General features: G+C 39.2%; 1 protein-coding gene across 1 annotated transcript in view; it reads right to left on the bottom strand.

Moving 5' to 3' along the window:
• Positions 1 to 23,898, bottom strand: part of brinp2 (BMP/retinoic acid inducible neural specific 2) — a 302,755-nt gene that overhangs the window by 57,554 nt on the left and 221,303 nt on the right. Inside the window, exon 6 of the mRNA XM_087850672.1 lies at positions 19,979 to 20,215. Coding sequence (XP_087706798.1) covers positions 19,979 to 20,215 — 237 coding nt within the window. The remainder of the gene's footprint in view (positions 1 to 19,978; positions 20,216 to 23,898) is intronic.

Genomic DNA, 23,898 nt, shown 5'->3' with positions numbered 1-23,898 from the left:
ATAGTGTGGGGGATGTTTTCTTGGCACACTCTAGGATCCTTAGTACCAAGTAAGCTTGTTAAACTTGTTTAAATGTGACAGCCGACCTGAATCATGACATGACCGTGTCTATGCCAATTTTCTGATGCCTTCATCAAACGGGTTACTGCACCATGTAGCAAGGAAATCTGCAAAGTAGCAATTGCATGATTTAAATGTATCAACATGGAGCAAATCGCTAAACTGTGATTTCACATATGTATATTTTCAAATATCAGAATTTAGATACACTTTTCTCGTACCGGGTTGGACCTCAATTTGCCTTCAGAATTGCCTTAATTCTTTGTGGCATAAAGATCCTTACCAAAAAAGTGGAAGAACTGTGAAAAGGGTTCAGCTGCACACAGTTTTATTTCATTTTGCACTTAAAATATAATGTAGTAATAGCTCTGCTCAGCAGTGCCTCAAGGGCAAACTGCTCTCTGCTTACTGTACTAACTGCATAAACCTTTATTTTAATATATAATCCACACTCAAAACATCTGTCGGGATATGCTGAGGTAAAGTGTTGGGAAGCTGAGCCACCAAAGTAAATGCCACGAGAATCCCACGCAGTCATAACTGAGACAAAAACATCTGTGAATGTGATGGGTAGCATAAGCTCCTCCCATCATGCTCATCGCCATCACTCTGGAAAAATTCAGCATTTTGGTTTCTATGGTGGGCAAAAGCTGTCAATAGCACTGTGTAGGCTGTGTGCCAGAGTATTTAATACAGAGGCAGGAGAGATCAGCAGGTCAGGTAAAAAGTCAGCTTTTTGTTACTATTGGCAACTGCTTTCAACCAAAAACAAAATCTCTTTTGGCTTTTTGTGCAGGTGTAAAGGATGAGAGCAGCACTCTACTCTTTCAGTCTAACATGTGAAAATACCACGATGACTTGCACATAGCAGCCATTGTGTGGAACTAATTAAGCACAGCAGGTTCGTTATTTGAGTCTAACATTCAGGTGCAACTCAGTAAAGAACTGCTGATGGTCAATCCAACCAGACAAAAAAGTAGTTCATTATACAAACTCGCTCTCTGATGGACCACGCTCTTCTGTATTTCAAGGAAACAAATGACTTCATTTGTTAATGAGACCTTCTACAATAATAACAAAAAACCCTGGGATGTTCAATCGTGTTGCCATTCAGTACACTCTCTGGCTTACATATAAAAAAGCTTCGATTTTGTGAATTTGTTTCACATGGTAATAGCACGTCCTTTGCGATCCCTCATATGAGTCTCTGCTCACTTAGCCTGGCAATAGCAGGCACCTAATCTTTTCCCACTCAGCAGCTGAATTACCTCATGGTGGGGTGAGGGTGACCAATCCATTAGAGTGAGTTTATATTTGAAGTGTGCATGTGTGTGTCTGTGTTTCTATCAAAGCAATTGTTGGAACTTAACTTATTGAGATTTAAAATCTCATTTACAAGGTTGACATTATCATTGTGAGAGAGCTTTCCAACTAGAAATATATATATATTTTTAATGAAGTATAAACCCTTTAAGTACTAGAGACAGAAAAAGGAATGCAAACAACATGTCTGACACGTTTCAGGTAAGGAACAACCCACACAACCAGAGTTATGCAAATGCTACTTCTTTGCTGTCTTTGTCCTGTTTTCCTCCTCTCAGCACCAACAGGTGAGGGCAGATGGCCGCCCAACTCTGAGCCTGGTTTTGCCGGAAGCTTCTTCCTGTTAAAAGGGAGTTTTTCCTCCCCACTGTCGCCAAATCATCTTTTCCCCTCTTTTCCTCTTCTATTGTTTTTACCATACAATATAAAGCGCCTTGAGGTGTCTGTTGTTGTGATTTCATGCTACATAAATAAAACTGACCTGAACAAAATTTTCCAATGTGCCCCACTCTGACCCATTTGATCATAGCCAAAAGCATTTAACATCATGCACTTGGCCACTTTAGCTTTCATTTAGAAAACAAAAAGTCAGAAGATATTATGTAAACAGGTTATGTGTTTAGCATACATTACCCCAGTGATTTAGCCAGGTAAAAAGAACAATTCTGCTGCGATCCTGGTCCTTGCTTGGAAGTGGGGATCAGGGTTTTAATAGTTTTGCAATTTTCATTAGTTTTTATTTTTATTTAGTTTTGACTTCAGATTTTCAATTTTATATCAGTTTTAATTAGTTTTTACCAATTGTTTGCTAGTTTAGTTTAGTTTTTATTTTTTTGAAAATCCTTAGTTTCAGTTTAGTTTTGATTAGTTTCAGTTATAGTTTTAGTTGTGTTTGCAATAATTAAGTGTAACAAAATCCCAGTTTCATCATATCAGTCATTCTGCTCATCCTTGGGTATGTTGCTATTCCAGCTACCATACTGCACCCTGGACAGGTCGCCTGTCTGTCGCAGGGCTAACACGCAGAGACAGACAACTCACATTCCCACCTATGGGTTCTTTAAATAAATAAATAAAGGCAGATGAACAACCATTGATACCAGGCAACTATAAAATGTATATCTTGGCCCCAATGAGACTATTAACTCTCGCAGCACCGGGTGTTCGTAATTTTGGTTCAAGTGAATTGATAAACTTTTTGAAGGTAATTGACTCACACAGTTGTGTAGATATCCCCGTCCTGTTGTCTCGGGATGCATCACGCTGCCTTGCCTGGGGTTAGCTTCTGTTTTCTGGGGATGAGGGTTGAGTGTGCTCCCTTACCTTCTCAAGCTAAGCTAGGTTAGCCTTCTTGTGTGAGCTTTTCAAGTGCACTTTAAGGTTTGTGGGATTTTTTCCCTTTAGAAATGTCCCTCATAATTTGTCTCTTTCCACTATAAGACACTTGCTTTATCCAAAACACAGTCATATTCAAAGTAATCCCAAATTGGACTCTGGCGCTTTCTCCCGACTTTTCCTGACATGATTCTGCGCGTGGACGGAGCAGCGACACAGACGACTCGACTAACGTACTGCCACCTGCTGGCGTAATGAGACACAGCAAGAAAAATATCTGTAAACTAAACTTCATTTTCACCCTTGACTATTGTATGACACGCACACATCAATGAAAACTAAACACATTTTTGCTATAAATTCAGTTAATTTTAGTTAGTTTTGTGAACACTCATTCCAGTTTTAGTTAGTTTTCCTTTTTTTGTTTTTATTTTTATTTCCGTTAACGAAAATGTTTTTTCACTTCTAGTTTTCGTTATTTCGTTAGTTTTCGTTAACGATAATAACCTTGGTGGGGATGAGTAGAGCTTATTTTATGTTATCCTCAGGTTTTCTGAGTAGGTTACAGGCTGTGGAGCAGCAGTTAGCAGTGGAGGTTGATTAAATCTTGGTGCTACTAATTCCTACAGGTGTTCCACCTTCCTGGATTTCTTACAACCCCCTCTGTCTGCATAATAGCAGGAACACACTGTGCTACCATACCCTCGTGAGCATCAGATGAACAGTATTATACTGTAGAAAGTAGTGAGTTGCTACAAAAATGGCAAGAAAAAGTAGAGGGAAACAGAGAAACAAACAAAAGAAAAAGGTACTAGTAGCACAGGCAAAGATTACCTCTGCCAAACATTTCCTCCTGTGAAATAAATGAGGAAGATTAAATTAGGAGGGTAAATGCTGCCAAATCTTCAGATTACATCCTTCTATCCATCTACAAAAGAAAAATAAACCCTACTTGTTTTTTTGCTTTGACAGGAAGTGCATGTGCTACATCTACACCTCGACACAGCATGCTTTATGACAGCAATAAAGGTGGAAATGGGCAGAGATTCAAAGCAGTGGGGTCCTGATAGCACTGAGTGGAATCCATGCCAGGATTATTTGTAGGTGGTACAAATGATCAGACAGATTCCTGTTAGCTTGCAGGGATTCTTTTTCATTAACATGATAGAGGAAGAGAGACAATTAGGCAATCTGTCCTGCGCTACAAAATTACAAGAGGAGCGATATGAAGCAGAACGTAGAAGTTGAAAGGAGGATTACAAGTGTACAGACAGAAAGAAACAGATACACTTTCATAATCAGGATTTATAGATTAATCAGTAATAAATGTCTGCCTGTTGTAACAAGACGATGATGATTAAATAGGGCTTGCTTACTTGTACTACAGCAAAGGGGAAAGATGGTAAGTTTAGTGGTTTTTAGATACATTTTCAGGACAGTTAAAGTACATTTTACTGATTTCCAGAGGTGAGAAGCAACAAAGCACAAACACTTCTTTAGTGTACTTAAGTAGTATTTTCAGGTATCTCTATATTACATGGGTATTTACTTTTTCTGACAACTTTCTAATCCTTAAATTTTCAAAACAGACACGTTACTTTAGGTTTAACACATTTTAACTTGCGCCTTCAGACAAACATCAAACTGATTTGAGCCTAAAATGAGGGAGCAGAGGAGGAGAGGCTATATTTAAAGGTGCAGACTGACATTTGATCAACTGTAAATTTAAAGCTGTTGTATAATCAGTGTTGGGAAGGTTACTTTTAAAATGTATTCCATTACAGATTACAGATTACATGCCCTAAAATGTATTCTGTAACGTATTCCGTTACGTTACTCAATGAGAGTAACGTATTCTGAATACTTTGGATTACTTAATATATTATCATGCTGTTTACAACTACATGAATGTACTATTGCTGTGATTTATTACTGTTACTGAAGGTCCGCGGCTCCGAACCGTAGTAAAGGGACCTCTGGCTAATACGGTGGGTTCTGTGTCGGGCTCGTAGCCGAAAACTAGCTTTACTTTGTTGTCTGGGTCAACTTTGCTAGCAGAGACAGAGAGAGGCGTTGAAAGGCTGCTCCAACAGAACTTATTGTTTCAGAGGAAAACATGAACACGGTGTACAGTCGAGTCTTAATAGCTTACTTACAACTGGGCTCGTCAGGCTCTCTTCTTGGCTGCAGTGGTTATTATTATATTTACATGCTTCCAGCTCCCGTTTCTGCTCGATGACAGCTCATACTTTTCCTTTTTCTCCCTCCCTCGCTCACAGACACATAACGGGTATGGCAGTCCATTCTCCCTGCAGCACGGACTACACTGCCCATGATGCTACATTCTTTAGAGCTATACCTGTAGCATTCTGCCTGTTAGCTTAGCACAACAACAACAAAAAGGCCTCTCTCACCCAGTAAACACGCAGAGAGAGAGCGTCACCCTGTAACCATGGCAACCGTAACGCTGCCGCCTGGAACAACAGAACGTAGCTGTCAAACAAAACCCAAACAGTCCTGACCCGCCACAATATGAAACAGGGAAGTACCGCCGTGTAATCCATTTATTTCAACAAAGTAACTGTATTCTAAATACCACCTTTTTAAATGGTAACTGTAACGGAATACAGTTACTCATATTTTGTATTTTAAATACGTAACGGCGGTACATGTATTCCGTTACTCCCCAACACTGGGTATAATGGTCTCGTTTTTAAATCCGACATTGTGTATTGTGTTAGTGAAGTCGTGTTTTTTTTCATATTGTGAAACATCATTCAAAACAAACTGACTTCTACTAACTTCATGTTACTTCATGGTTGATGGGTGGCATACTGTGTTGTAAAGACAATATAAACAGTACACTCGAGTGTAGGGAAAATTAGCCGAGATGGGTTGTGAGATATTGGGTTACATCTTGTTGAATTCAGTTGTGTAAATCCATAAAGAGCACAGGTCAGCTGATCACAAAGAAATGATTGTGAGTTGTGATTTTTTAACCACACTGACCCACTATAACCAATCTTGGGGTGCCCCACCTGCCAAATGTCACTTTAACTGTTGATTTTTTCTGTTTTGATTAGGAAGCAAAGTCAAAATAAAGTCTCTATTCCCATCTACTAATATTTTGTTAATATGGCATGAAGATCAGCTAGTGTTGCACAGTAATAGCTGGTAAAAATATCCTTTCTGACTTTGAGTAAGCCTGTAGTTTTTCACTTTTTACTTGGCTAAAAAAGAAGAATGCCTGAAACTTGTTGATCTCATAATGACCCAGAAATGGAATAACTTTAAGATTCTTTGTGTAAAATCCAAAAAAAAGTCACTTGACACTAGAATCTTTTACATGAACTTTTACATGAACTTCACTAACATCCTCCTATCCTATTTTGTATGTGTAGAGCTCACAGCGCTTTTATTCACATATAAAAACCTCCAGTGTGCGAGTTGCTAGTGGGTGAATTACTAGATATATGTTTTTTTAAAGTTCTCTGTATTGCCTGACAGTTTTCCGTGCTGCTTTCAATTTCCTGCAAGGTTTGATGGCAAATTACTGAGAAAATGCAAAAACCACTGCAGTTCTCACTACAAGCTCATAAAATAAAGGGATATTTAGATCTGCAATTGCTTCTAAATTCTGATAACCACTGAGTAAAATGTTGAAAACTGCAGTTTAGTTTCCATCCATTATACCCACTCAAGTAAAATTTTCAAAATGACACATTTTGCTGACCCACCCATCAACCCTGAGCTCCAGCTTCGCTTTTCTGTGAACTCCACCATCTGCCAGTGAACGAAAGAACTGCAGTAAAGTGGTATTTGTGAGTGCGCTGTTGTTCTATTTGACCACATTTAAAGCTAGACTCCATTTGGAATCTGGCCTTGAAGAGAAATAGTGTTTGCACCACAGGAAGCATCTGTTCTCTGAAAATGACTCCATATTCCTTTGGTGCTACTCTGTGTTACCATGCAGAGCATTTAAACGAGTTAATGACTCCGAGTAGATGCTGTTGTGCTTCTGCCAGAAGTTAAAGGTGTCCCTTGTTGATGAGCTTTGAATCACACACACTGTTTCTCTGCTTATGTATACTTCAGCAGAGAAGGTTTCCTTTTAGAGAAGCCTCACTCTGCAGTGTACCTGCATCCTGCCACGTGGACAGCCAGACTGTGTTTGACGTGTGTGTACGACTCAAACATATTAAAAAAAACAAACCTTTTGTTTGGTAAAGAACCATCTAGTCAGTGTCATACGTTTCCTCTCAGTATCTCTAGCCTACTTAATGGTTACTACCAACTTCGCTCAGCAAGCGCACCATATCCAATTAACATTGTGACTGGTGTTGTGATGCAGCAGGTACAGTATGTTCTCACGAAGGTAACCTGTGTATAAAAGGTTTTCTGTCTCGATATGGAGTGCTTCATTATTAGTCAACTAATGAAAAGAAACATGCTACATGCAGCTTGTAAGCACCACTTATGCTAAACAAAGACAGGATAAGAATCTGCAGCCATGCCAACAGCTCTCAGAGGTTGTACTGCTTGGAGAAAGAAAAGCATACTGCAATATGGAAAGAGGTTTGAAGTTCGGTAATGAGCCTGTTACTGAGGAGCAGTGTTGGTCAAGTTACTTGAAAAAAGTAATCAGTAACTAATTACTGATTACTTCCCCAAAAAAGTAATCCCGTTACTTTACTGATTACTTATTTTCAAAAGTAATTAATTACTTAGTTACTTTTTAAAAACACGATTTACAACCTGAATAGGTGATAAAGCGATAGATCTTTCAGCCCAATTCTACTTTTTCTACAATCCATCATACAAAATGTAATCAAATGAAAAAGTCTCTTTTTAAAACTTGTTTTATTAGTTTTAATCTTTTAACTTTATGCATCAAGCAAAAATTTAATTATATGCAACATTCTCTGACTGGAAGAAATTTGTTTGATATTTAAACCTATTTTCTGCACATTCCAGCACATAAAATATATATGTTTTTGTGTTTACACTCAGTCTTTCAAATAGATGCAAGTAAAACACAGCAGAAAATAAATAAAGTCAAAGACTAGCGGTCCTGTTGCTCTATTTTCACCTGTAAAGCAGGAGTGGGGTAGGCGGAGGTTTACCCTGGTGCAGGTGTGCCGCAGCGGTCAGTGGAAGAATCCGCGAGTTTCTCTGTGAATTTCCCATTACGTCGTAGCTACTCGGTGCTTGCTTGGAAGTTTAGGGGTTTTTTTCGGTGTAAAAAGAAGTTTTCTTCCCACGCACAACGGACACTAATGTTTTTGTCACTTTTTATGGAATCCAACTCAAAGTAAGGTCAGTACTTCCACGCTTTAAACGCTGCACGCTCATACTCTCTCTGCACTCGATATATGATCCATTGTTGATCTGCACACAGCTGTTGTCACGAACGTCGCACTCGCTTACGTCACTGTCATGAGACATTCTCACAAAAAAATCACGGTTTTAGTAACGCAGTAACGCAGCGTTCCTACGGGAAAGTAACGGTAATCTAATTACCGTTTTTGCAATAGTAATCCCTTACTTTACTCGTTACTTGAAAAAAGTAATCGGATTACAGTAACGTGTTACAAGTAACGCGTTACTGCCCATCTCTGCTGAGGAGTAAATATAAATAAGATATAAACTATAATGGTAGCAGCTTTTATGCCATCACAGTTTAATCTGATAAGCCTTCATCATATTCCACAAGAAATATAGACAACCAACATCAGTACAGCACCTTTGTTTCGTGAATCGTCCACGGCAACATCAAACAGTACAATTAAAATTAAAATGAGTAAAAAAAATAAAAAGCAATGTGCTACTACTTGATAAGACTCATAATGCTGGTTAAGTGATGACGTATAGAGTCTCTGTTAGTGCTGGCTGCTGAAGCCTCTCCTGTGTTTGCTGAGGCTCTTGTCTTTTTAATGGGCTACAGTGCTGTATTTCCTCTTATCGGAAGAGACACAGTCCTTGTCATTCTCTTGTACAGCATTTTATGTGGATGCCTTTAAGCTAAGCTTTTACATCTTTGCTACATATTCTGGGCTTACAGTGTTCCTGACTCCAATTTTCAATAATGAGTCAAAATGAGTCCCTATTAAACCAAGTACGATTTCAGTGCGTATGCTTAAGTTTAGAATCTTGAGTTTTGGTAGTAAATTCATTCAAACAATGTAGCGTGATACAGCATTAATGACTAAAATGAAGCTTATGCAAAAGTTCAATAAGAAAGATCAGTAGTCACACATCTGTCTGCTTCCCAGATGTTAGGTGGCTAATCTAACTTTTATGTCCCTTCCACTTTCCCATGCTGTCAAGCTCCTCCAAACTCCACCTCTCCTAGACGCCACAGGATCCTGGCCTAATTCCTATCACCGCTGGGATTCCATTCTGCTGTGCGGTGTTCAGTTCCTTCCAATGACCCCTCCTTACTGAACTCTGTTGAATGTTGTCTGAAACACTCTTGGTTGCAGTTTAGTCTGTTTTGTTGTCTCCCTCCAGCCATTAGGGGTGGGGGAAAAAATTGATACTGTGTAGTATCATGATATTTTGTTTGCTAATAATGTATGGATACAGGGACAGCAGAAATCGATATTTTGTTACAAAAAAAGTTTTTGTGCTCTGACTTCAGAGCATGTTGATCCTTTTTCTGAGCAAGAATCCTGACATTCCTTCACTGTCCAAATGTGTTTAACTTTTTTTTTGGCAGCAATAAACATGACAGTTTACTTATTTTAATTTAAGACATGTTTTATTTTAATTAAGTTTAAAACTTTTATTTAATGTAAAATTATATTTTGTTTTAATTTACTTTCAAATTCTTCAGTTGCTGAAGGGGCTGCATAGTTTTCATAAACTGCATAGTTCAGAATAGCTATAATTGTACCAGATGGTTGATTCAGTTAAGTTGGACTAGACTGTAATACAAACTGTTCAGTTTGTCAACAATAAAACTGAAATGAGAGAAAGACTGAGTGTGAGACTTTGATATTAGATAAAATGAATATTGATAAAGTTTACCTTTATGTACAGAATCTGAATATCGCAAAATATTTTTAAAAAATTGCAATAATATCGTATCGTGCGTTAAGTATTGTGATAATATTGTATCGTTGGATGTATGGTGATTCCCACCTCTACCAGCCATATATTGAAACTTGTCTCTGCATATTGTTTCAATGGTGAATCAAGTGTAGCAAATGGTTTACCAACCACTGAGAAACATATAAATTACTCACCTTGTGCTGTAAATGGAGTCTCGTCTGTCACTCTCATGCTGAAGCTTTGTTTTGGTTTCTTGTCTTTCTTTCATGTTGGTGTTTGTTTGTGTCATCCATACTACTGCACCACAATGACCATCAGTTTGTATTTTCTTTGTTTCTGATGAAAAATGTAACCCTCATCCTAAAACTTCAACCATTATTAAATACATTGCCAATGCCGCCCCTACAAAAGAAATCTGTACCAGCATAGCGGTAACGCTCTTTGCTGTCTCTTATGTCTGCTTAACATTTCAAATGATGTCATACTGAGATGTAGCTAATGCTCCCAAACCTGCTATTTGTTTTTTTATATAAGAGCTTTTAGGTGCTTTGTCACTTTTGTTGTTGTCGTCAGCCAGATCATGTTATACACATTGTAAAGAACTCATGCAATTTAGTTGTGGTATTGTAACAGGATGCCACCACTGCAGGTCAGGTCACTTTAGGAAATTACTTCTCTGCTAGATGTTCCATGATAAACTGGAAGTGGTGTTAAGTGGAAGTGTTTAGGAACCACTTCAACTCGGGAGCAAAGTGCCCAAACAAGTCACCGTGGTTGAGCTGCATTGTGCATGAAAGTTGCCAGCTACTCTAACATTAACTTCAGCTTCAAAGCTATGTGCAGGAGATTCACGGCATACAGTCTCTTCAATGTGTAGATATCCATTTTGTCCATATACTATATGCCTCATTTTAATTAGTAAATGGAGTGGTTCTTATATGATGCGTTTCTACTTAAGCTCTCAAATCGCTTTATACAAACTGTCTCATTCCCACAAAGCTATGCCAGCGCTTCATGCACACATTCTAAGTGCTCTCTGGCTAGCATTCACACTCACTTGAACACATTCAGAATTAATGATGCGTTCTTTCTCAAGGAAAGAGAAAGATACTCAGCGCTAATGTATCCTTAGCACATAGACTGAAGTCGCCAGGAATCAAACCACCAACCTTCTGATTAATGACCTGCTCTACCTCCTGAGCCACAGCCACTCAGCACATGAGAACAGATAGTCTGCACATTTTATTAGGCTTTGAAGACTGCTTTTACCTCTAAATCGACCTCAGTGTTTGTCTCTTGTGAGGAAGTCATTTGGATGCAATGTCAGACTAACAGGTGAAAAAGTCAATGTTTAGAGTGCGAGAACAATGTGCATGAAAGAGTTGCCTTCACCTCCATATGTAGTTGGAAAACCTTGTGGTGCCGAAACGTTGTAGTTAGTGTATGCTTAGCAAAATCAAAAGAACTGGACTTTGAATTTAATGGTTTCCTTTTTTAAAATAGAATGATTGTAAAGTATTTAAAGTATGGGGCCATTCACCTGAACATTATTCTGGTTAATAATTCGCATGTCATGTGTCAGTCTCTCACCTGAACTGAACACAGCAGAAAATGAAACACTTACTTGAACTTTTTTCCTTTTTTTAACTCTGACTTTCTCTCAGTAGGGAGTTTACACTACCTACTATCCACCCCTGGAGCAGGGAATTGAATCTTAATTACCAATAAGCTCCATCTTACATTTCATGTAGGGGTGGGTTTTAATAACCGATACATCGATTAAAATCGATTCTGGCTTGGATAACGTGATATCAATTCATTAAAATCCTGAATCGATTTTTTAATATAAATGTATTTTGCCCAAAATTCCAGAATCTCAGGTGAAACGTCACAAAATTTTGACAACCACCAAACATTTAAAACAGTAAATGAGAGCAGGCACGGCTTCTGCACAAAGACGGATCAGAATCAGTGAGATGTGACTTTCTCACCGATGGCACGAACGCGGTCGGGGCTGAAAGCCGACAGCTCGCTGATTCTGATGTTTCAGCGGCTCCGCGCTTTGTGTTTACGCCCTTTTTGTGCTGATTCTAAAGCTGTTAGTTTTAACTCTCTCCAAACAATACTGACCGAACCAGCAGCAAAAGAAGATCCAAACTACACTTCACATAAACATCGTCATGGATTCCCTCTGACTTTTGCTGTTTTGCTTCCACCACAATAAAATCACACTTCATGCACAGCTCTCTCTCTTTCTCTCTCTCTCTCTTACTTCTCTCTCTTACTTCTCTCAGTGTACTTCAAGAACAGTTTCCCGTCTATCCCCGAAATCTGTGCTTGCTTGTTACGCACAAGTCTACTATTATTTACAGCGCTGTCGGCCGATGTTTTTTTTTCCTTTTACTTACTTCCGAAAAGAAAACCTAATTTCTGCCGTTCAATAGGCTTCTGAACAAATTTAAACTTTGTAAAATTATACAAAATGCAAAACGCTTAGCCGTGTCTCTAATAAAACCGCTGGAACTTCAGAGGTGATGTTCATATGTTTATTAATTGTTTTCTTTCGTTTTTGATGTACTGCAGAATATTTAAGAGAAAGATAAGATAAGATAAAACTTTATTAATCCCTCGGGTGGGTTCCTCTGGGAAATTCGTATAAAATCCAGGCCAGGAAAATCACCTTCATGTTTTTCTGTGTTTTATCTTCAGCTACTTTGACACAAAGGCATCTGCTGTGATGCTCACACCTTTGATAAAGTCTGGAAAGTGTCAGCTTCCTTTTTATAGATACAAAAATATGTAAATGTACTGATCTGAATTATAATATTTCTGACTGTCTGAGGCAAAATTTCCCAGATTCAAATCGAATTGAATCGAATCGTGGATAGAATCGATTCTAGAAATCAGTGACGATACCCAGCCCTAGTTTCATGTATGAGTGACTTCATTCGTTTCCTAACTCCCTGCAACATATATGGTGGGCCAAGAACTCGCATTCCTCACATCAGCTGTGCTAATACCGTAAAGATCCAGCTTAATGGGTTGTTTGTTGAGTGGAACATTCCTATGATATGCTAATTCTAAACCCTATCAGAATTTCATTATAAAATTGGCTCTTAAGGCTGGCACTTCAGCCCATGTGTCACTGCAGCGTTGTGTCACCTGTGTTGGCTCAGTTCAGTTAATTATCTTCTAAAGTCATGGATCACTGGGGGGTTTCTGATGGCTTATAACGATGCTGGGAGGAGTATCAGGCTATTCAAAACTGCTTGGATACATGAATGAATCATTTTGTTTCATTTTAACTTAATGTGACCAGCCCTGTACTTATATTATGTATACATTGTAGTTTGCTTGGAATCATTCCCACATAAATTCCCCAGGAATATAAAACAGGGAATCAGTTGCTACTTTTTATATGTGACTCTTTGGTTTCCCTCAGCAGAAGAGTTCTGAACGTTGGGCACAATGACACAAACTTAGTGCTGACTTTTGGGTTTGGGGGATTTATAAAAGACAACAAACACACAGTTTTTTCCCTTTTCTGATCAAATCACAAGTCAAACTAAAATGCCACCACATTAGATCGGCTGATGGCATCAAAGTTTGTGTCTGTTGTCATCAGTGCTTGCTTTGTTTTGTGTTACCATCCTGCTGCTGCAATATTCTTCAATAATCTGGGGAAGGGCAGAATGTCCCAAAAGAGAGACATGCCACCAAATATCATAATATTCAATTCAATTCAATTTTATTTATATAGCGCCAAATCACAACAAAAGTCGCCTCAAGGCGCTTCATAGATACAGAGAAAAACCCAACAATCATATGACCCCCTATGAGCAAGCACTTTGGCGACAGTGGGAAGGAAAAACTCCCTTTTAACAGGAAGAAACCTCCGGCAGAACCAGGCTCAGGGAGGGGCGGCCATCTGCTGCGACTGGTTGGGGTGAGAGAAGGGTAATCGATAATAATAAAATATCGATCTTCTGTTAACTACAGTGTTATTGACTGAACAAGTTTGGAGATCACTGACTATGTTAAGAATCTGCAGCATAATTTTAAGAATTACAACTGTCTTTCCTTTCCCCTCTCATTACTGTCATCACTGCTGACAACCAAATCTAACCCTGCAATATGCAAATGAAGCCCCAACCCAAGGCAATCAGAACGTAGAATTATTGTTTTTATTAAGTTCTTGTCAGAAATCTTGACAACCAGGGACCAATGAAAGCAATCATTTTAACTTAAACACATCCAAAACTTTTTGATTAGGGTCAGAGTTACCAGCTAAGATGCCTTAAACAGCTTCTAATTAAGTCATTTCAGCAATGTAATCGTGCTGCGCCGTGTTCACACGGGCACAGTGGTGGCATCTCATTCCTTCACTCTGATTTATTTTGGTTTGTCATCATTACATCTGAGTGTACCAGTCTGGAGATGCCTCACTAAACTACTAGACGGCTTTACATTTGAAACTATAATGTCCCGAGTTTAAGAGGGCAAATTAGAGTAGATCAAAGAAAAACCCTGGACCAACTGATTAAACAGGGAGAAATTAAAATCCTACCACTAATTACATTTTAGCTTTAAGTAGAGGCTTATAAGGCCTTTATCTTATGTGGCTGGGGAAAATAAAGCCTCTGGTCACTGTTTGTGGAAATATGATTATATATGTTTATTTATTAGTGTATGTACTGTCACAAAAGATGGCCAATCAGACACTGAGAAAATAAAACCAAGCAGTATTGTATCAAGGCAAAACTACTCTGCCTGTGACAGACAGTGTTGGGGAGTAACGGAATACATGTACCGCCGTTACGTATTTAAAATACAAAATATGAGTAACTGTATTCCGTTACAGTTACCGTTTAAAAAGGTGGTATTTAGAATACAGTTACTTTGTTGAAATAAATGGATTACACGGCGGTACTTCCCTGTTTCATATTGTGGCGGGTCAGGACTGTTTGGGTTTTGTTTGACAGCTACGTTCTGTTGTTCCAGGTGGCAGCGTTGCGGTTGCCATGGTTACAGGGTGATGCTCTCTCTCTGCGTGTTTCCTGGGTGAGAGAGCGCTTTTTTGTTGTTGTTGTGCTAAGCTAATAGGCAGAATGCTACCGGTATAGCTCTAAAGAATGTAGCATCATGGGCAGTGTAGTCCGTGCTGCAGGGAGAATGGACTGCCATACACGTTATGTGTCTGTGAGCGAGGGAGGGAGAAAAAGGAAAAGTACGAGCTGTCATCGAGCAGAAACGGGAGCTGGAAGCATGTAAATATAATAATAACCACTGCAGCCAAGAAGAGTGTCTGACGAGCCCAGTTGTAAGTAAGCTATTAAGACTCGACTGTACACCGTGTTCGTGTTTTCCTCCAGAAACAATACGTTCTGTTGGAGCAGCCTTTCAACGCCTCTCTCTGTCTCTCGCTAGCAAAGTTGACCCAGACAACAAAGTAAAGCTAGTTTTCAGCTACGAGCCGACACAAAACCCACCGTATTAGCCAGAGGTCCCTTTACTACGGTTCGGAGCCGCGGACAGTAACAGTAATAAATCACAGCAATAGTACATTCATGTAGTTGTAAACAGCATGATAATATATTAAGTAATCCAAAGTATTCAGAATACGTTACTCTCATTGAGTAACGTAACAGAATACGTTAGAATACATTTTGGGGCATGTATTCTGTAATCTGTAATGGAATACATTTTAAAAGTAACCTTCCCAACACTGGTGACAGAGGACACATAAATTACAGCACTGTATTACAAAAATCACTTTAATTTCATAAACACACCATGCAGTCAAGGTAATAGAGGATGTGGTGCTAAGCCTTAAAGCTGGTAGTGTTTTCCAATTTCACGAAACCAAAGGTGTGATGTTCCAACTTATTCACACCTTCCTGGGACATCTTGCCTCCTGAAACCTTGCATAAGATCTATCAGAGAGAGAGAAGAGCCTTAGAGCAGAGAGCTCTTGTGATGTGTGTGTGTGTGTGATTGTAGTTAGCTATCAACCTAGCTTTGGGACTTTGGTTTTCAAATAGCGATTGGCTGAGGTTCGAGGGTATTATTCTCCTCTTTTGTTTGGCACACACAGTGATCTAGTCTCTTCTATGTCCTCCTTCTGTCTCTCTGACACACACATGAGCAATCTGTCACACACACCATCCTCCCAGTTGTTTTCCTCTCGCCACAATAAATTTATCAGCCCGTCCCAGCAGACGAGATTCAGCCCAACTTCCTAGACAACCCCAGAAGCTAGAATCCACTTTGTGTGTGTGTGTGTGTGTGTGTGTTCGAGTGAAAAGTTGCTGAAAAACTAGCAAGAGAGAAAGAGGGAGAGACAATGAATACTAACACCTGCTCTTAAAGCTCTGAAAGTCAAACAATATTTGTCATGTAGATTAGCCTCCTCTCTTTTTTCTGCGTTCATTTTTCATCCCAACCCGCCTCATGCTAGGTGACTGGTAGTGTGTGAACGTGAAATTGGATTGTGAGTGTTCCCTAAAATTAGATAAAACTTTGATGATCCCCTGAATGCAGCCATGCCTGTGGCTGAGCAATCTATGCCTGCCTGTGCTTTGGTCTGCCCTTTGTTGGTGTGTTACAAACTGGGGAGCCTTTCCTGATATTTTTTTAGCTCATTACTCAAACACACAGGGCTGCAGATGTACTAAAGGCCTCATATTTTATGACAAACAACACAAAGTTAAGCTCCTGACAAAACCCATAAAGTCAGCAGAACAAGAAAAGCCATGCAATTACACATCCTCCTCCTGTCTGTGCTCCTGTCAGCGCCTCTTTATAAAGACTTAACGCGCAGCAAAAGGAAGTAAAAGAAACCCTGCAAAGTCAGGTGCTGTCAAAATGAGCCTAAGTGAATGCACAAAAATGCTGTCTAGCAACATAATGTCACTTAAAGAGCAATTTCAACCTATATGTCAGCACACACACACACAATCTGCTAATCTCTGTGAGGAAACTCAAGATGCTCACAAAAAAACTGCCAGAAACTCGTCTCCAATTAAATTCTGCCTACATATCCCAAGTCATTAAGAAGTGAGCTGGTGATGTGTTGAGATGTAGCAAAGGAGAAAAAAAACAAAGCTTTATCCAGTTTAGGAAATGATGTCCGAGTTATTCTGCATCATTGCCATCATTATATGACACACTTGTGTCTTGCTTTCTATGACGAATAGGTCGGCTTGCTGGAAAACGACAAGAGTGAGATTGTTAACCTGATTGAGGCTCTCTCATTGTTTCCCTGTAAATTGGTCAGAAACCATGGTTATGGCCAGAAATTTTGTCAGTGACAGAACAAGCTTTTCATGTACTCTGTAGCTTCTGTGTTTTTATTTTTTGTTTGTTTTTTGTTTGTTGTTTTTTTGCCAGGGAGGGTGTGGGGGGCTGATCACTTTCTTACATGTTTCTGTGATAAAGTGAAGAATAATGACAAAATTTTCAAGTTTCAAAAACAGTAAATCGAATTTTTAATCTGGACTATGATTATGTTTATACAGCACCAGCTTAAATACTAAATTCTACAAACTAACATCAAATGTATTGTGTGCCTATATCATTTGCGCATAGATTGAGACAACATTTAACTTTTTTAATAACTACATACTTTCCTCGCCGGTGCCCAGATGCATATTTTCTATATAAATCGTGTAAACCTCAGTAAGGACAGTGCTTATAGTCTGTGGTTCCAAAGTATCCTCATGCAATCAAAAGTTAAAATGCGGTATGAGCAAACTGCAACCATAAACCCATTAGGAAAGTGATTACTGAGGCCATGAATCAAAAATTGCTCAAAAACTTAAATACACCTTCTTTAAGTATACAGAGGAGTGTCCCCGCCGCCGCTGGTCATTGCCACCAATTTGAAATTTAAGGTACTTCTGCACTGGCTTTATGTATTAAAGCCAGTGCAGTGCTTAATGCATACATATTATTAAAATGTGGGCTATAACAGTTGTATTGATGTATAGCAACTTGAAATGCTCCCTAAAATGGCACTACAGCATGTAAAAATAGATTGTTTTTCATTTTTCTGCAGTATATAAAAATTGGTGTATCTCAAAAATAAAATTATGAAGACACTCAAAATAAATTTCCCGTTGTTGTAAACTATTTTTTGCAACTTTTTTAGTATTTAAAGTTTTGAGAGATAAGCCTCTTAAATTTCTCCAAGTAGAAATATATGTAAAAAAAAAAAAAAAAAAAAAGATTTTCAATTTTTTTGTAGTTCATTGCACTTTTTTGCAATTAATGTAGTTACTATGGAATTATTACTAATAATGCATACATATTATTAAAATGTGGGCTATAACAGTTGTATTGATGTATAGCAACTTGAAATGCTCCCTAAAATGGCTCCACAGCATGTAAAAATATAAAGTAAGCTCTGGCGCCCTTGGTTCTATAGTAGGTCTGAAAGGGTTAATAACAGCGGTTTTCTAGATGTTACACAGAACAGCCTACTTTTAATTATACTTCGCTGTATTCGCAATAAAAGTATGATTACTTGTATCCATTCTTTTCATTCTTCCCTACTATATCCTGACCAGCCACAGTATTAAAATCACTCATCTAATGATGTTAGGTACTAATTCTTGGTCACTGAAAAGTAAAACGACAAAGTCACTTTAAGGTTTAGATAGATAATGTCAGAGGTCAGAGTAGAGTGGCCAGACTGCTTTGATCTGAAATAAAGACAAACATTCAAATGACCGCTTTCTACAATCAAGTGGTCGCCAGGAAACAACATCTCTGCTTATCAGAAGAGCATCTCTGAGCATACAACATGTTAAACCTTGGAGCAGATGGTGCCACTTCAGTCAGTTCACTCCACTCAAATGACCACACACTCACCAGATCTCAGACCAATGAACCAAACTGACCAAAATCCCCCTTGTTGAATCTATACAACAAAGAATTAAGGCAATTCAGAAGATACAGGGGATCCAAACTCTTACTAACAAGAAGTACATACTTAAGTGTTTAGTGAGTATATCAGGCTGTTAATGAAGTTTGCATTAACTGAGCTGTGAACCGAGTACCAACTTATTGTTTTGGTCTGTCAGAAACTTGCAAACTGACTAATTATGAACATAATCATAGCAGCACTTCACAGGTACACACTGTATAACCAGAGTGTTACTGAGCATAAACTGCTTCCAGCTTGGAGCAATAAATCATCACCACCCCACCTGCTGCATCTGCATCTGGTACTGGAACCGAACAAACTTGTGCAACACGCTCCCTGTCCAGCTGTCCACAGCTCATCCTTTCTGTACAGCCTACCTCAATGCAAATAAGATTTTCAGTGTTATTATAGCTGTGTGGAAAATGTTGCTAAGTAATGTCAAAACTAAAGAAAACAAATCTGCATAAAAACCACAAACACTCTAAGGATTTGTAATTCGTTGAATATTTGTTTTGTATCTAAGACGTTTAAAGAGCAGAACAATTCAGTATCAACTCATTTGTTGAACAACATTTCTTCAAGTTCCTTTCTGAAACTAAATTGCTGCTAGTGCTGAGTGCACTGCACTCTTGCTGGTTATCCAACTATTTCATTGCAGCTCCGAGCCAGCGTTAAATAGACATACTGTGAGTCTTTTTTGATTTTCAAGTGTAATGCTAATTATGCTGAAATATGACCAGAAAATATGTTTTCGTTTTTTTGGACAGTGTAAGATTGTGGTTCCAACACCGTGTGCTAAAGCAGACTGGTGTGGTCTATGAATATTCAAATATTATTTTAGATTTACTAAATGCATAGAAGGATAATTGTCTTCTGGACTGTAAGTGGCTCACACTAGCTGTGTGTTATATGTGTTACATACATATCTGCTGGAAGAAAACAAACCTGAACCTCAAAGATCCAAGTCAAGTGGAACATATTTTTCGATGGATGTTAGAGATGTTCCCATAAGTGTTACAGGTTTCATCACAACGACAACAGTGACATGACCTCATATAGCATCTGAGAATCAAAATCAAAACACCACACCGCAGACTTACCGCCAAAATACATCTTGCATTAGTTCTCAGCAGGCTTTTGAATCGCCATACAAACTTTTTATACGCATTCAGATGTTAAGTGAAACATTTTTCTTCCAAAGAGGTTCAGAAACGAAACCAAAGCATCCTCTTTATAGCTCAACTGCAGCTCAACAGCTTGCTTAGAAACATGAACCCATACCTGATTCCATGAAGTCTTGGTTGAAGTTGTTCCACGCCTCTTTGCTCTTTTCCAGGTTCTCCTCCATGACCTTGATGTCAGCAAAAGGACAGTTGCATTCTGGGAAGCGAGGAGAGCACCGGCACCAGCAGTCATTGTTGCGACAGAGCAACTCGCCCTCCGAGTTGCATGCCACGTAGCTGAGGGCTGCCTCCACAAAACGCCCACGCAGAAACTCTGGCAGGACATCTTGCAATCCTGGAAAGAAAAGGAAGCACATGGTAAAGCATTTGGGATTTTTTTTTTTAGAATGCTCTTATTTTTGAACAAGCAGACTCTAAAAGAGTCATATTTTATTTTAGGCTATTTTAAGGCTTCAAGTAAAAATACATTTTTACCACTTGCGATTTAATTGAGAAGACTGTGAAGTAAAATTCTTGACATTTGGCATTTCTAACCCAGCTGATTTCTTGTAGGATTTTAAACAATTGATAATTTCCTTTATCATTTATAATACATATAAAATATAAACGCAACACTTTTGTTTTTGCTCCCATTTTTCATGAGCTGAACTGAATCTGAAACATTTTCTACATACACAAAGGACCCATTACTATCAAATATTGTTCACAAATCTGTGTTAATGAGAACTTCTCATTTGCCGAGATAGTCCATCCCACCACCATGTCAAGGTGCTGATTAGACAGCATGTCTATTGCACAGGTGTGGCTTAGACTGCCCACAATAAAAGGCCACTCTGAAATATGCAGTCTGATCACACAGCACAATGCTACAGATGTCTAAAACCAGTCAGTATCTGGTGTGGCCACCATTTGCCTCACGCAGTGCAACACATCTCCATTAGATGTGTTGCACTGCGTGAGGCAAATGGTGTGCAATGGGCATAGAGTTGATCAACCAGATTCTTACTCTGGATGGCATTACCTTGGCCTCCAGTAACACTGTGAGGAACCTTGGAGTCATTTTTGACCAGGATATGTCCTTCAACGCACATATTAAACAAATATGTAAGACTGCGTTCTTCCATTTGCGCAACATCTCTAAAATTAGAAATATCCTGTCTCAGAGTGACGCTGAAAAACTAGTTCATGCATTTATTACTTCCAGGCTGGACTACTGTAATTCATTATTATCAGGATGTCCAAAAAACTCACTGAAAAGCCTTCAGCTAATCCAAAATGCTGCAGCAAGAGTACTGACAGGGACTAGAAAGAGAGAGCATATTTCTCCTGTTTTGGCTTCCCTTCATTGGCTTCCTGTTAAATCCAGAATTGAATTCAAAATCCTGCTCCTCACATACAAGGTCTTAAATAATCAGGCCCCATCTTATCTTAATGACCTTGTAGTACCATATCACCCTATTAGAGCACTTCGCTCTCGCTCTGCAAGCCTACTTGTTGTTCCTAGAGTATTTAAAAGTAGAATGGGAGGGAGAGCCTTCAGTTTTCAGGCCCCTCTTCTGTGGAACCAGCTTCCAGTTTGGATTCAGGAGACAGACACTATCTCTACTTTTAAGATTAGGCTTAAAACTTTCCTTTTTGCTAAAGCATATAGTTAGGGCTGGACCAGGTGACCCTGAATCCTCCCTTAGTTATGCTGCAATAGACGTAGGCTGCCGGGGGATTCCCATGATGCATTGAGTTTTTCCTTTCCAGTCACCTTTCTCACTCACTATGTATTAATAGACCTCTCTGCATTGTATCATATCTGTTATCAACCTCTGTCTCTCTTCCACATGACATGTCTGGTGAGTATGCGGGCCATGCAAGAACTGGGGATGTTTTCAGCTTCCAAGGAATTGTGTACAGAACCTTGCAATATGGGGCCGTGCATTATCATGCTGTAAAATGAGGTTATGGCCATGGATAAATGGCACAACAATGGTCATCAGGATCTCAACACGGTATCTCTGTGCATTCAAAATACCAACAATAAAATGCACTCGTGTTCATTGTCCATAACCCCACTGCCACCATGGGCCAGTCAATCCACAATGTTGACGTCAGCAAACCGCTCACCCACACCATGCAACACAAGCTGTCTGCCATCTGCCCTGAACAGTAAAAACATCTCAACAGAACACCTCTCCAACGTCCCAGACACCATCGAATGTGAGCATTTGCCCACTCAAGTTGGTCACAGTGACGAACTGCAGTCAGGTCCAGACCCCAATGAGGACAACGAGCATGCAGATGAGCTTCCCTGAGACGGTTTCTGACAGTTTTTGCCGAAATTCTTTGGTTATGCTTTGTTGCTGCAGCTGTCCGGGTGGCTGGTCTCCACCTGGTCGACCATTCTGGAGGTGAACATGCTGGATGTGGAGTTCCTGGGCTGGTGTGGTTACATGTGGTCTGCGATTGTGAGGCCGGTTGGATGTACTGCCAAATTCTCTGAAACGCCTTTGAAGACAGCTTATGGCAGAGAAATTAACATTCATTTCCCAGACAACAGCTCTGGTAGACAATCCTGCAGTCAGCATGCCAATTGCACGCTCCCTCAAAAGCTGCGACATCTGTAGCATTGTGCTGTGTGATCGAACTGCATATTTCAGAGTGGCCTTTTTTGTGGGCAGTCTAAGGCACACCTGTGCAATATTCATGCTTTCTAATCAGCACCTTGACATGCCACACCTGTGAGGTGGGATGGATGATCTCGGCAAGTTCTCACTAACACAGATTTAGACAGATTTGTGAACAATATTTGATAGTAATGGGTCCTTTGTGTATGTAGAAAATGTTTCATATCTTTAAGTTCAGCTCGTAAAAAATGGGAGCAAAACAAAAGTGTTGCGTTTATATTTTTGTTCAGTGTATATAGTAGACATAGCCTTAGGAGGATATGATCACGGTTTTCACAAACTGCAAAGTAGTTTCAGCTATAACATCGATTCACAAGCTATAACACTGGAGCGATGCCTTGAAGTGAAGTGCCAATATTTTTGAATCAGCCACAATATTAGAACCACCAGCCCATTCTCATTGAGGTAATACCATTTTGTCAAAAAATACTGGTGTGGCCCATTTCCTTCCATTTTCTCTGCCATGATGCACCGTTTTATGGCTTTAGTGAGACAGGCCAGGTACTTCCAATTCCTAATTTGTCAGTGATTGTGATTACTCTTGAGAATAGGTGTATTTTACCCCAAAATAAGATTGTTTTATGGATCTAACGAAGCAGTTTTTAAACCTCATACCTTACCCAGGATATTTCAGTAGTTAAATCTAATCAGTCTTAGGGGCCTAAACTTAACAAGAAAGTAAAAAGTGTGTAAAAAAACCCCACAAATCTGTAAGAGAGGAAAGAAAGACAGAATAATCCCACACAGGTTTCCAAACCATGGTATCTTGGCTGACATACCTGCAACTTATACCACCACTAATCCCTGAACCTACTAAGGTAGGTCTCTAAGATCGGTTCACTTCTTAACGGTTGATATTGCTGGGACTAACTAGCACTGTATTACTACTTGGGATGGGAAGTCGTTGGAACCACTGTCAGATAATTGAATAATATTGATTCTGTTGTTCACTACAAAGTTCTGCTGGTAAACTTTGGGCCTTGGATTTCATGTGGCTGTTACTTTGAAATGTAGCACCCACCTAAAAATCGTTGCACATCAAGGACACTTGTTGACCTAGGCTACAAACAACAGACAGATTCCAAACTAATATGTCGGATATGACATAACAAGCACAATTCATAAAGACCCAAACCCACTGCCAAGATGCCTGACATCACAGATACACTCACAGAAATGCCATTTTTGAGGCAGAGCTGTTTTGTATATAAACCCAATTCCAAAAAGACTGGGTTTATGTAAAAAGTAAATCAAAACACAATGTAGTGATTGGTAGAACTTAGAAACTTGTATTTATAACAACAGAAAACATCAAATGTTTAAACAGAAATTTTGCTATTTC

The sequence above is a fragment of the Neolamprologus brichardi genome, chromosome 14, assembly GCF_056152115.1.
Source record: "Neolamprologus brichardi isolate AB-2024 chromosome 14, ASM5615211v1, whole genome shotgun sequence".
NCBI lineage: Eukaryota > Metazoa > Chordata > Actinopteri > Cichliformes > Cichlidae > Neolamprologus > Neolamprologus brichardi.
This window is presented reverse-complemented; position numbering and strand designations above follow the sequence as displayed.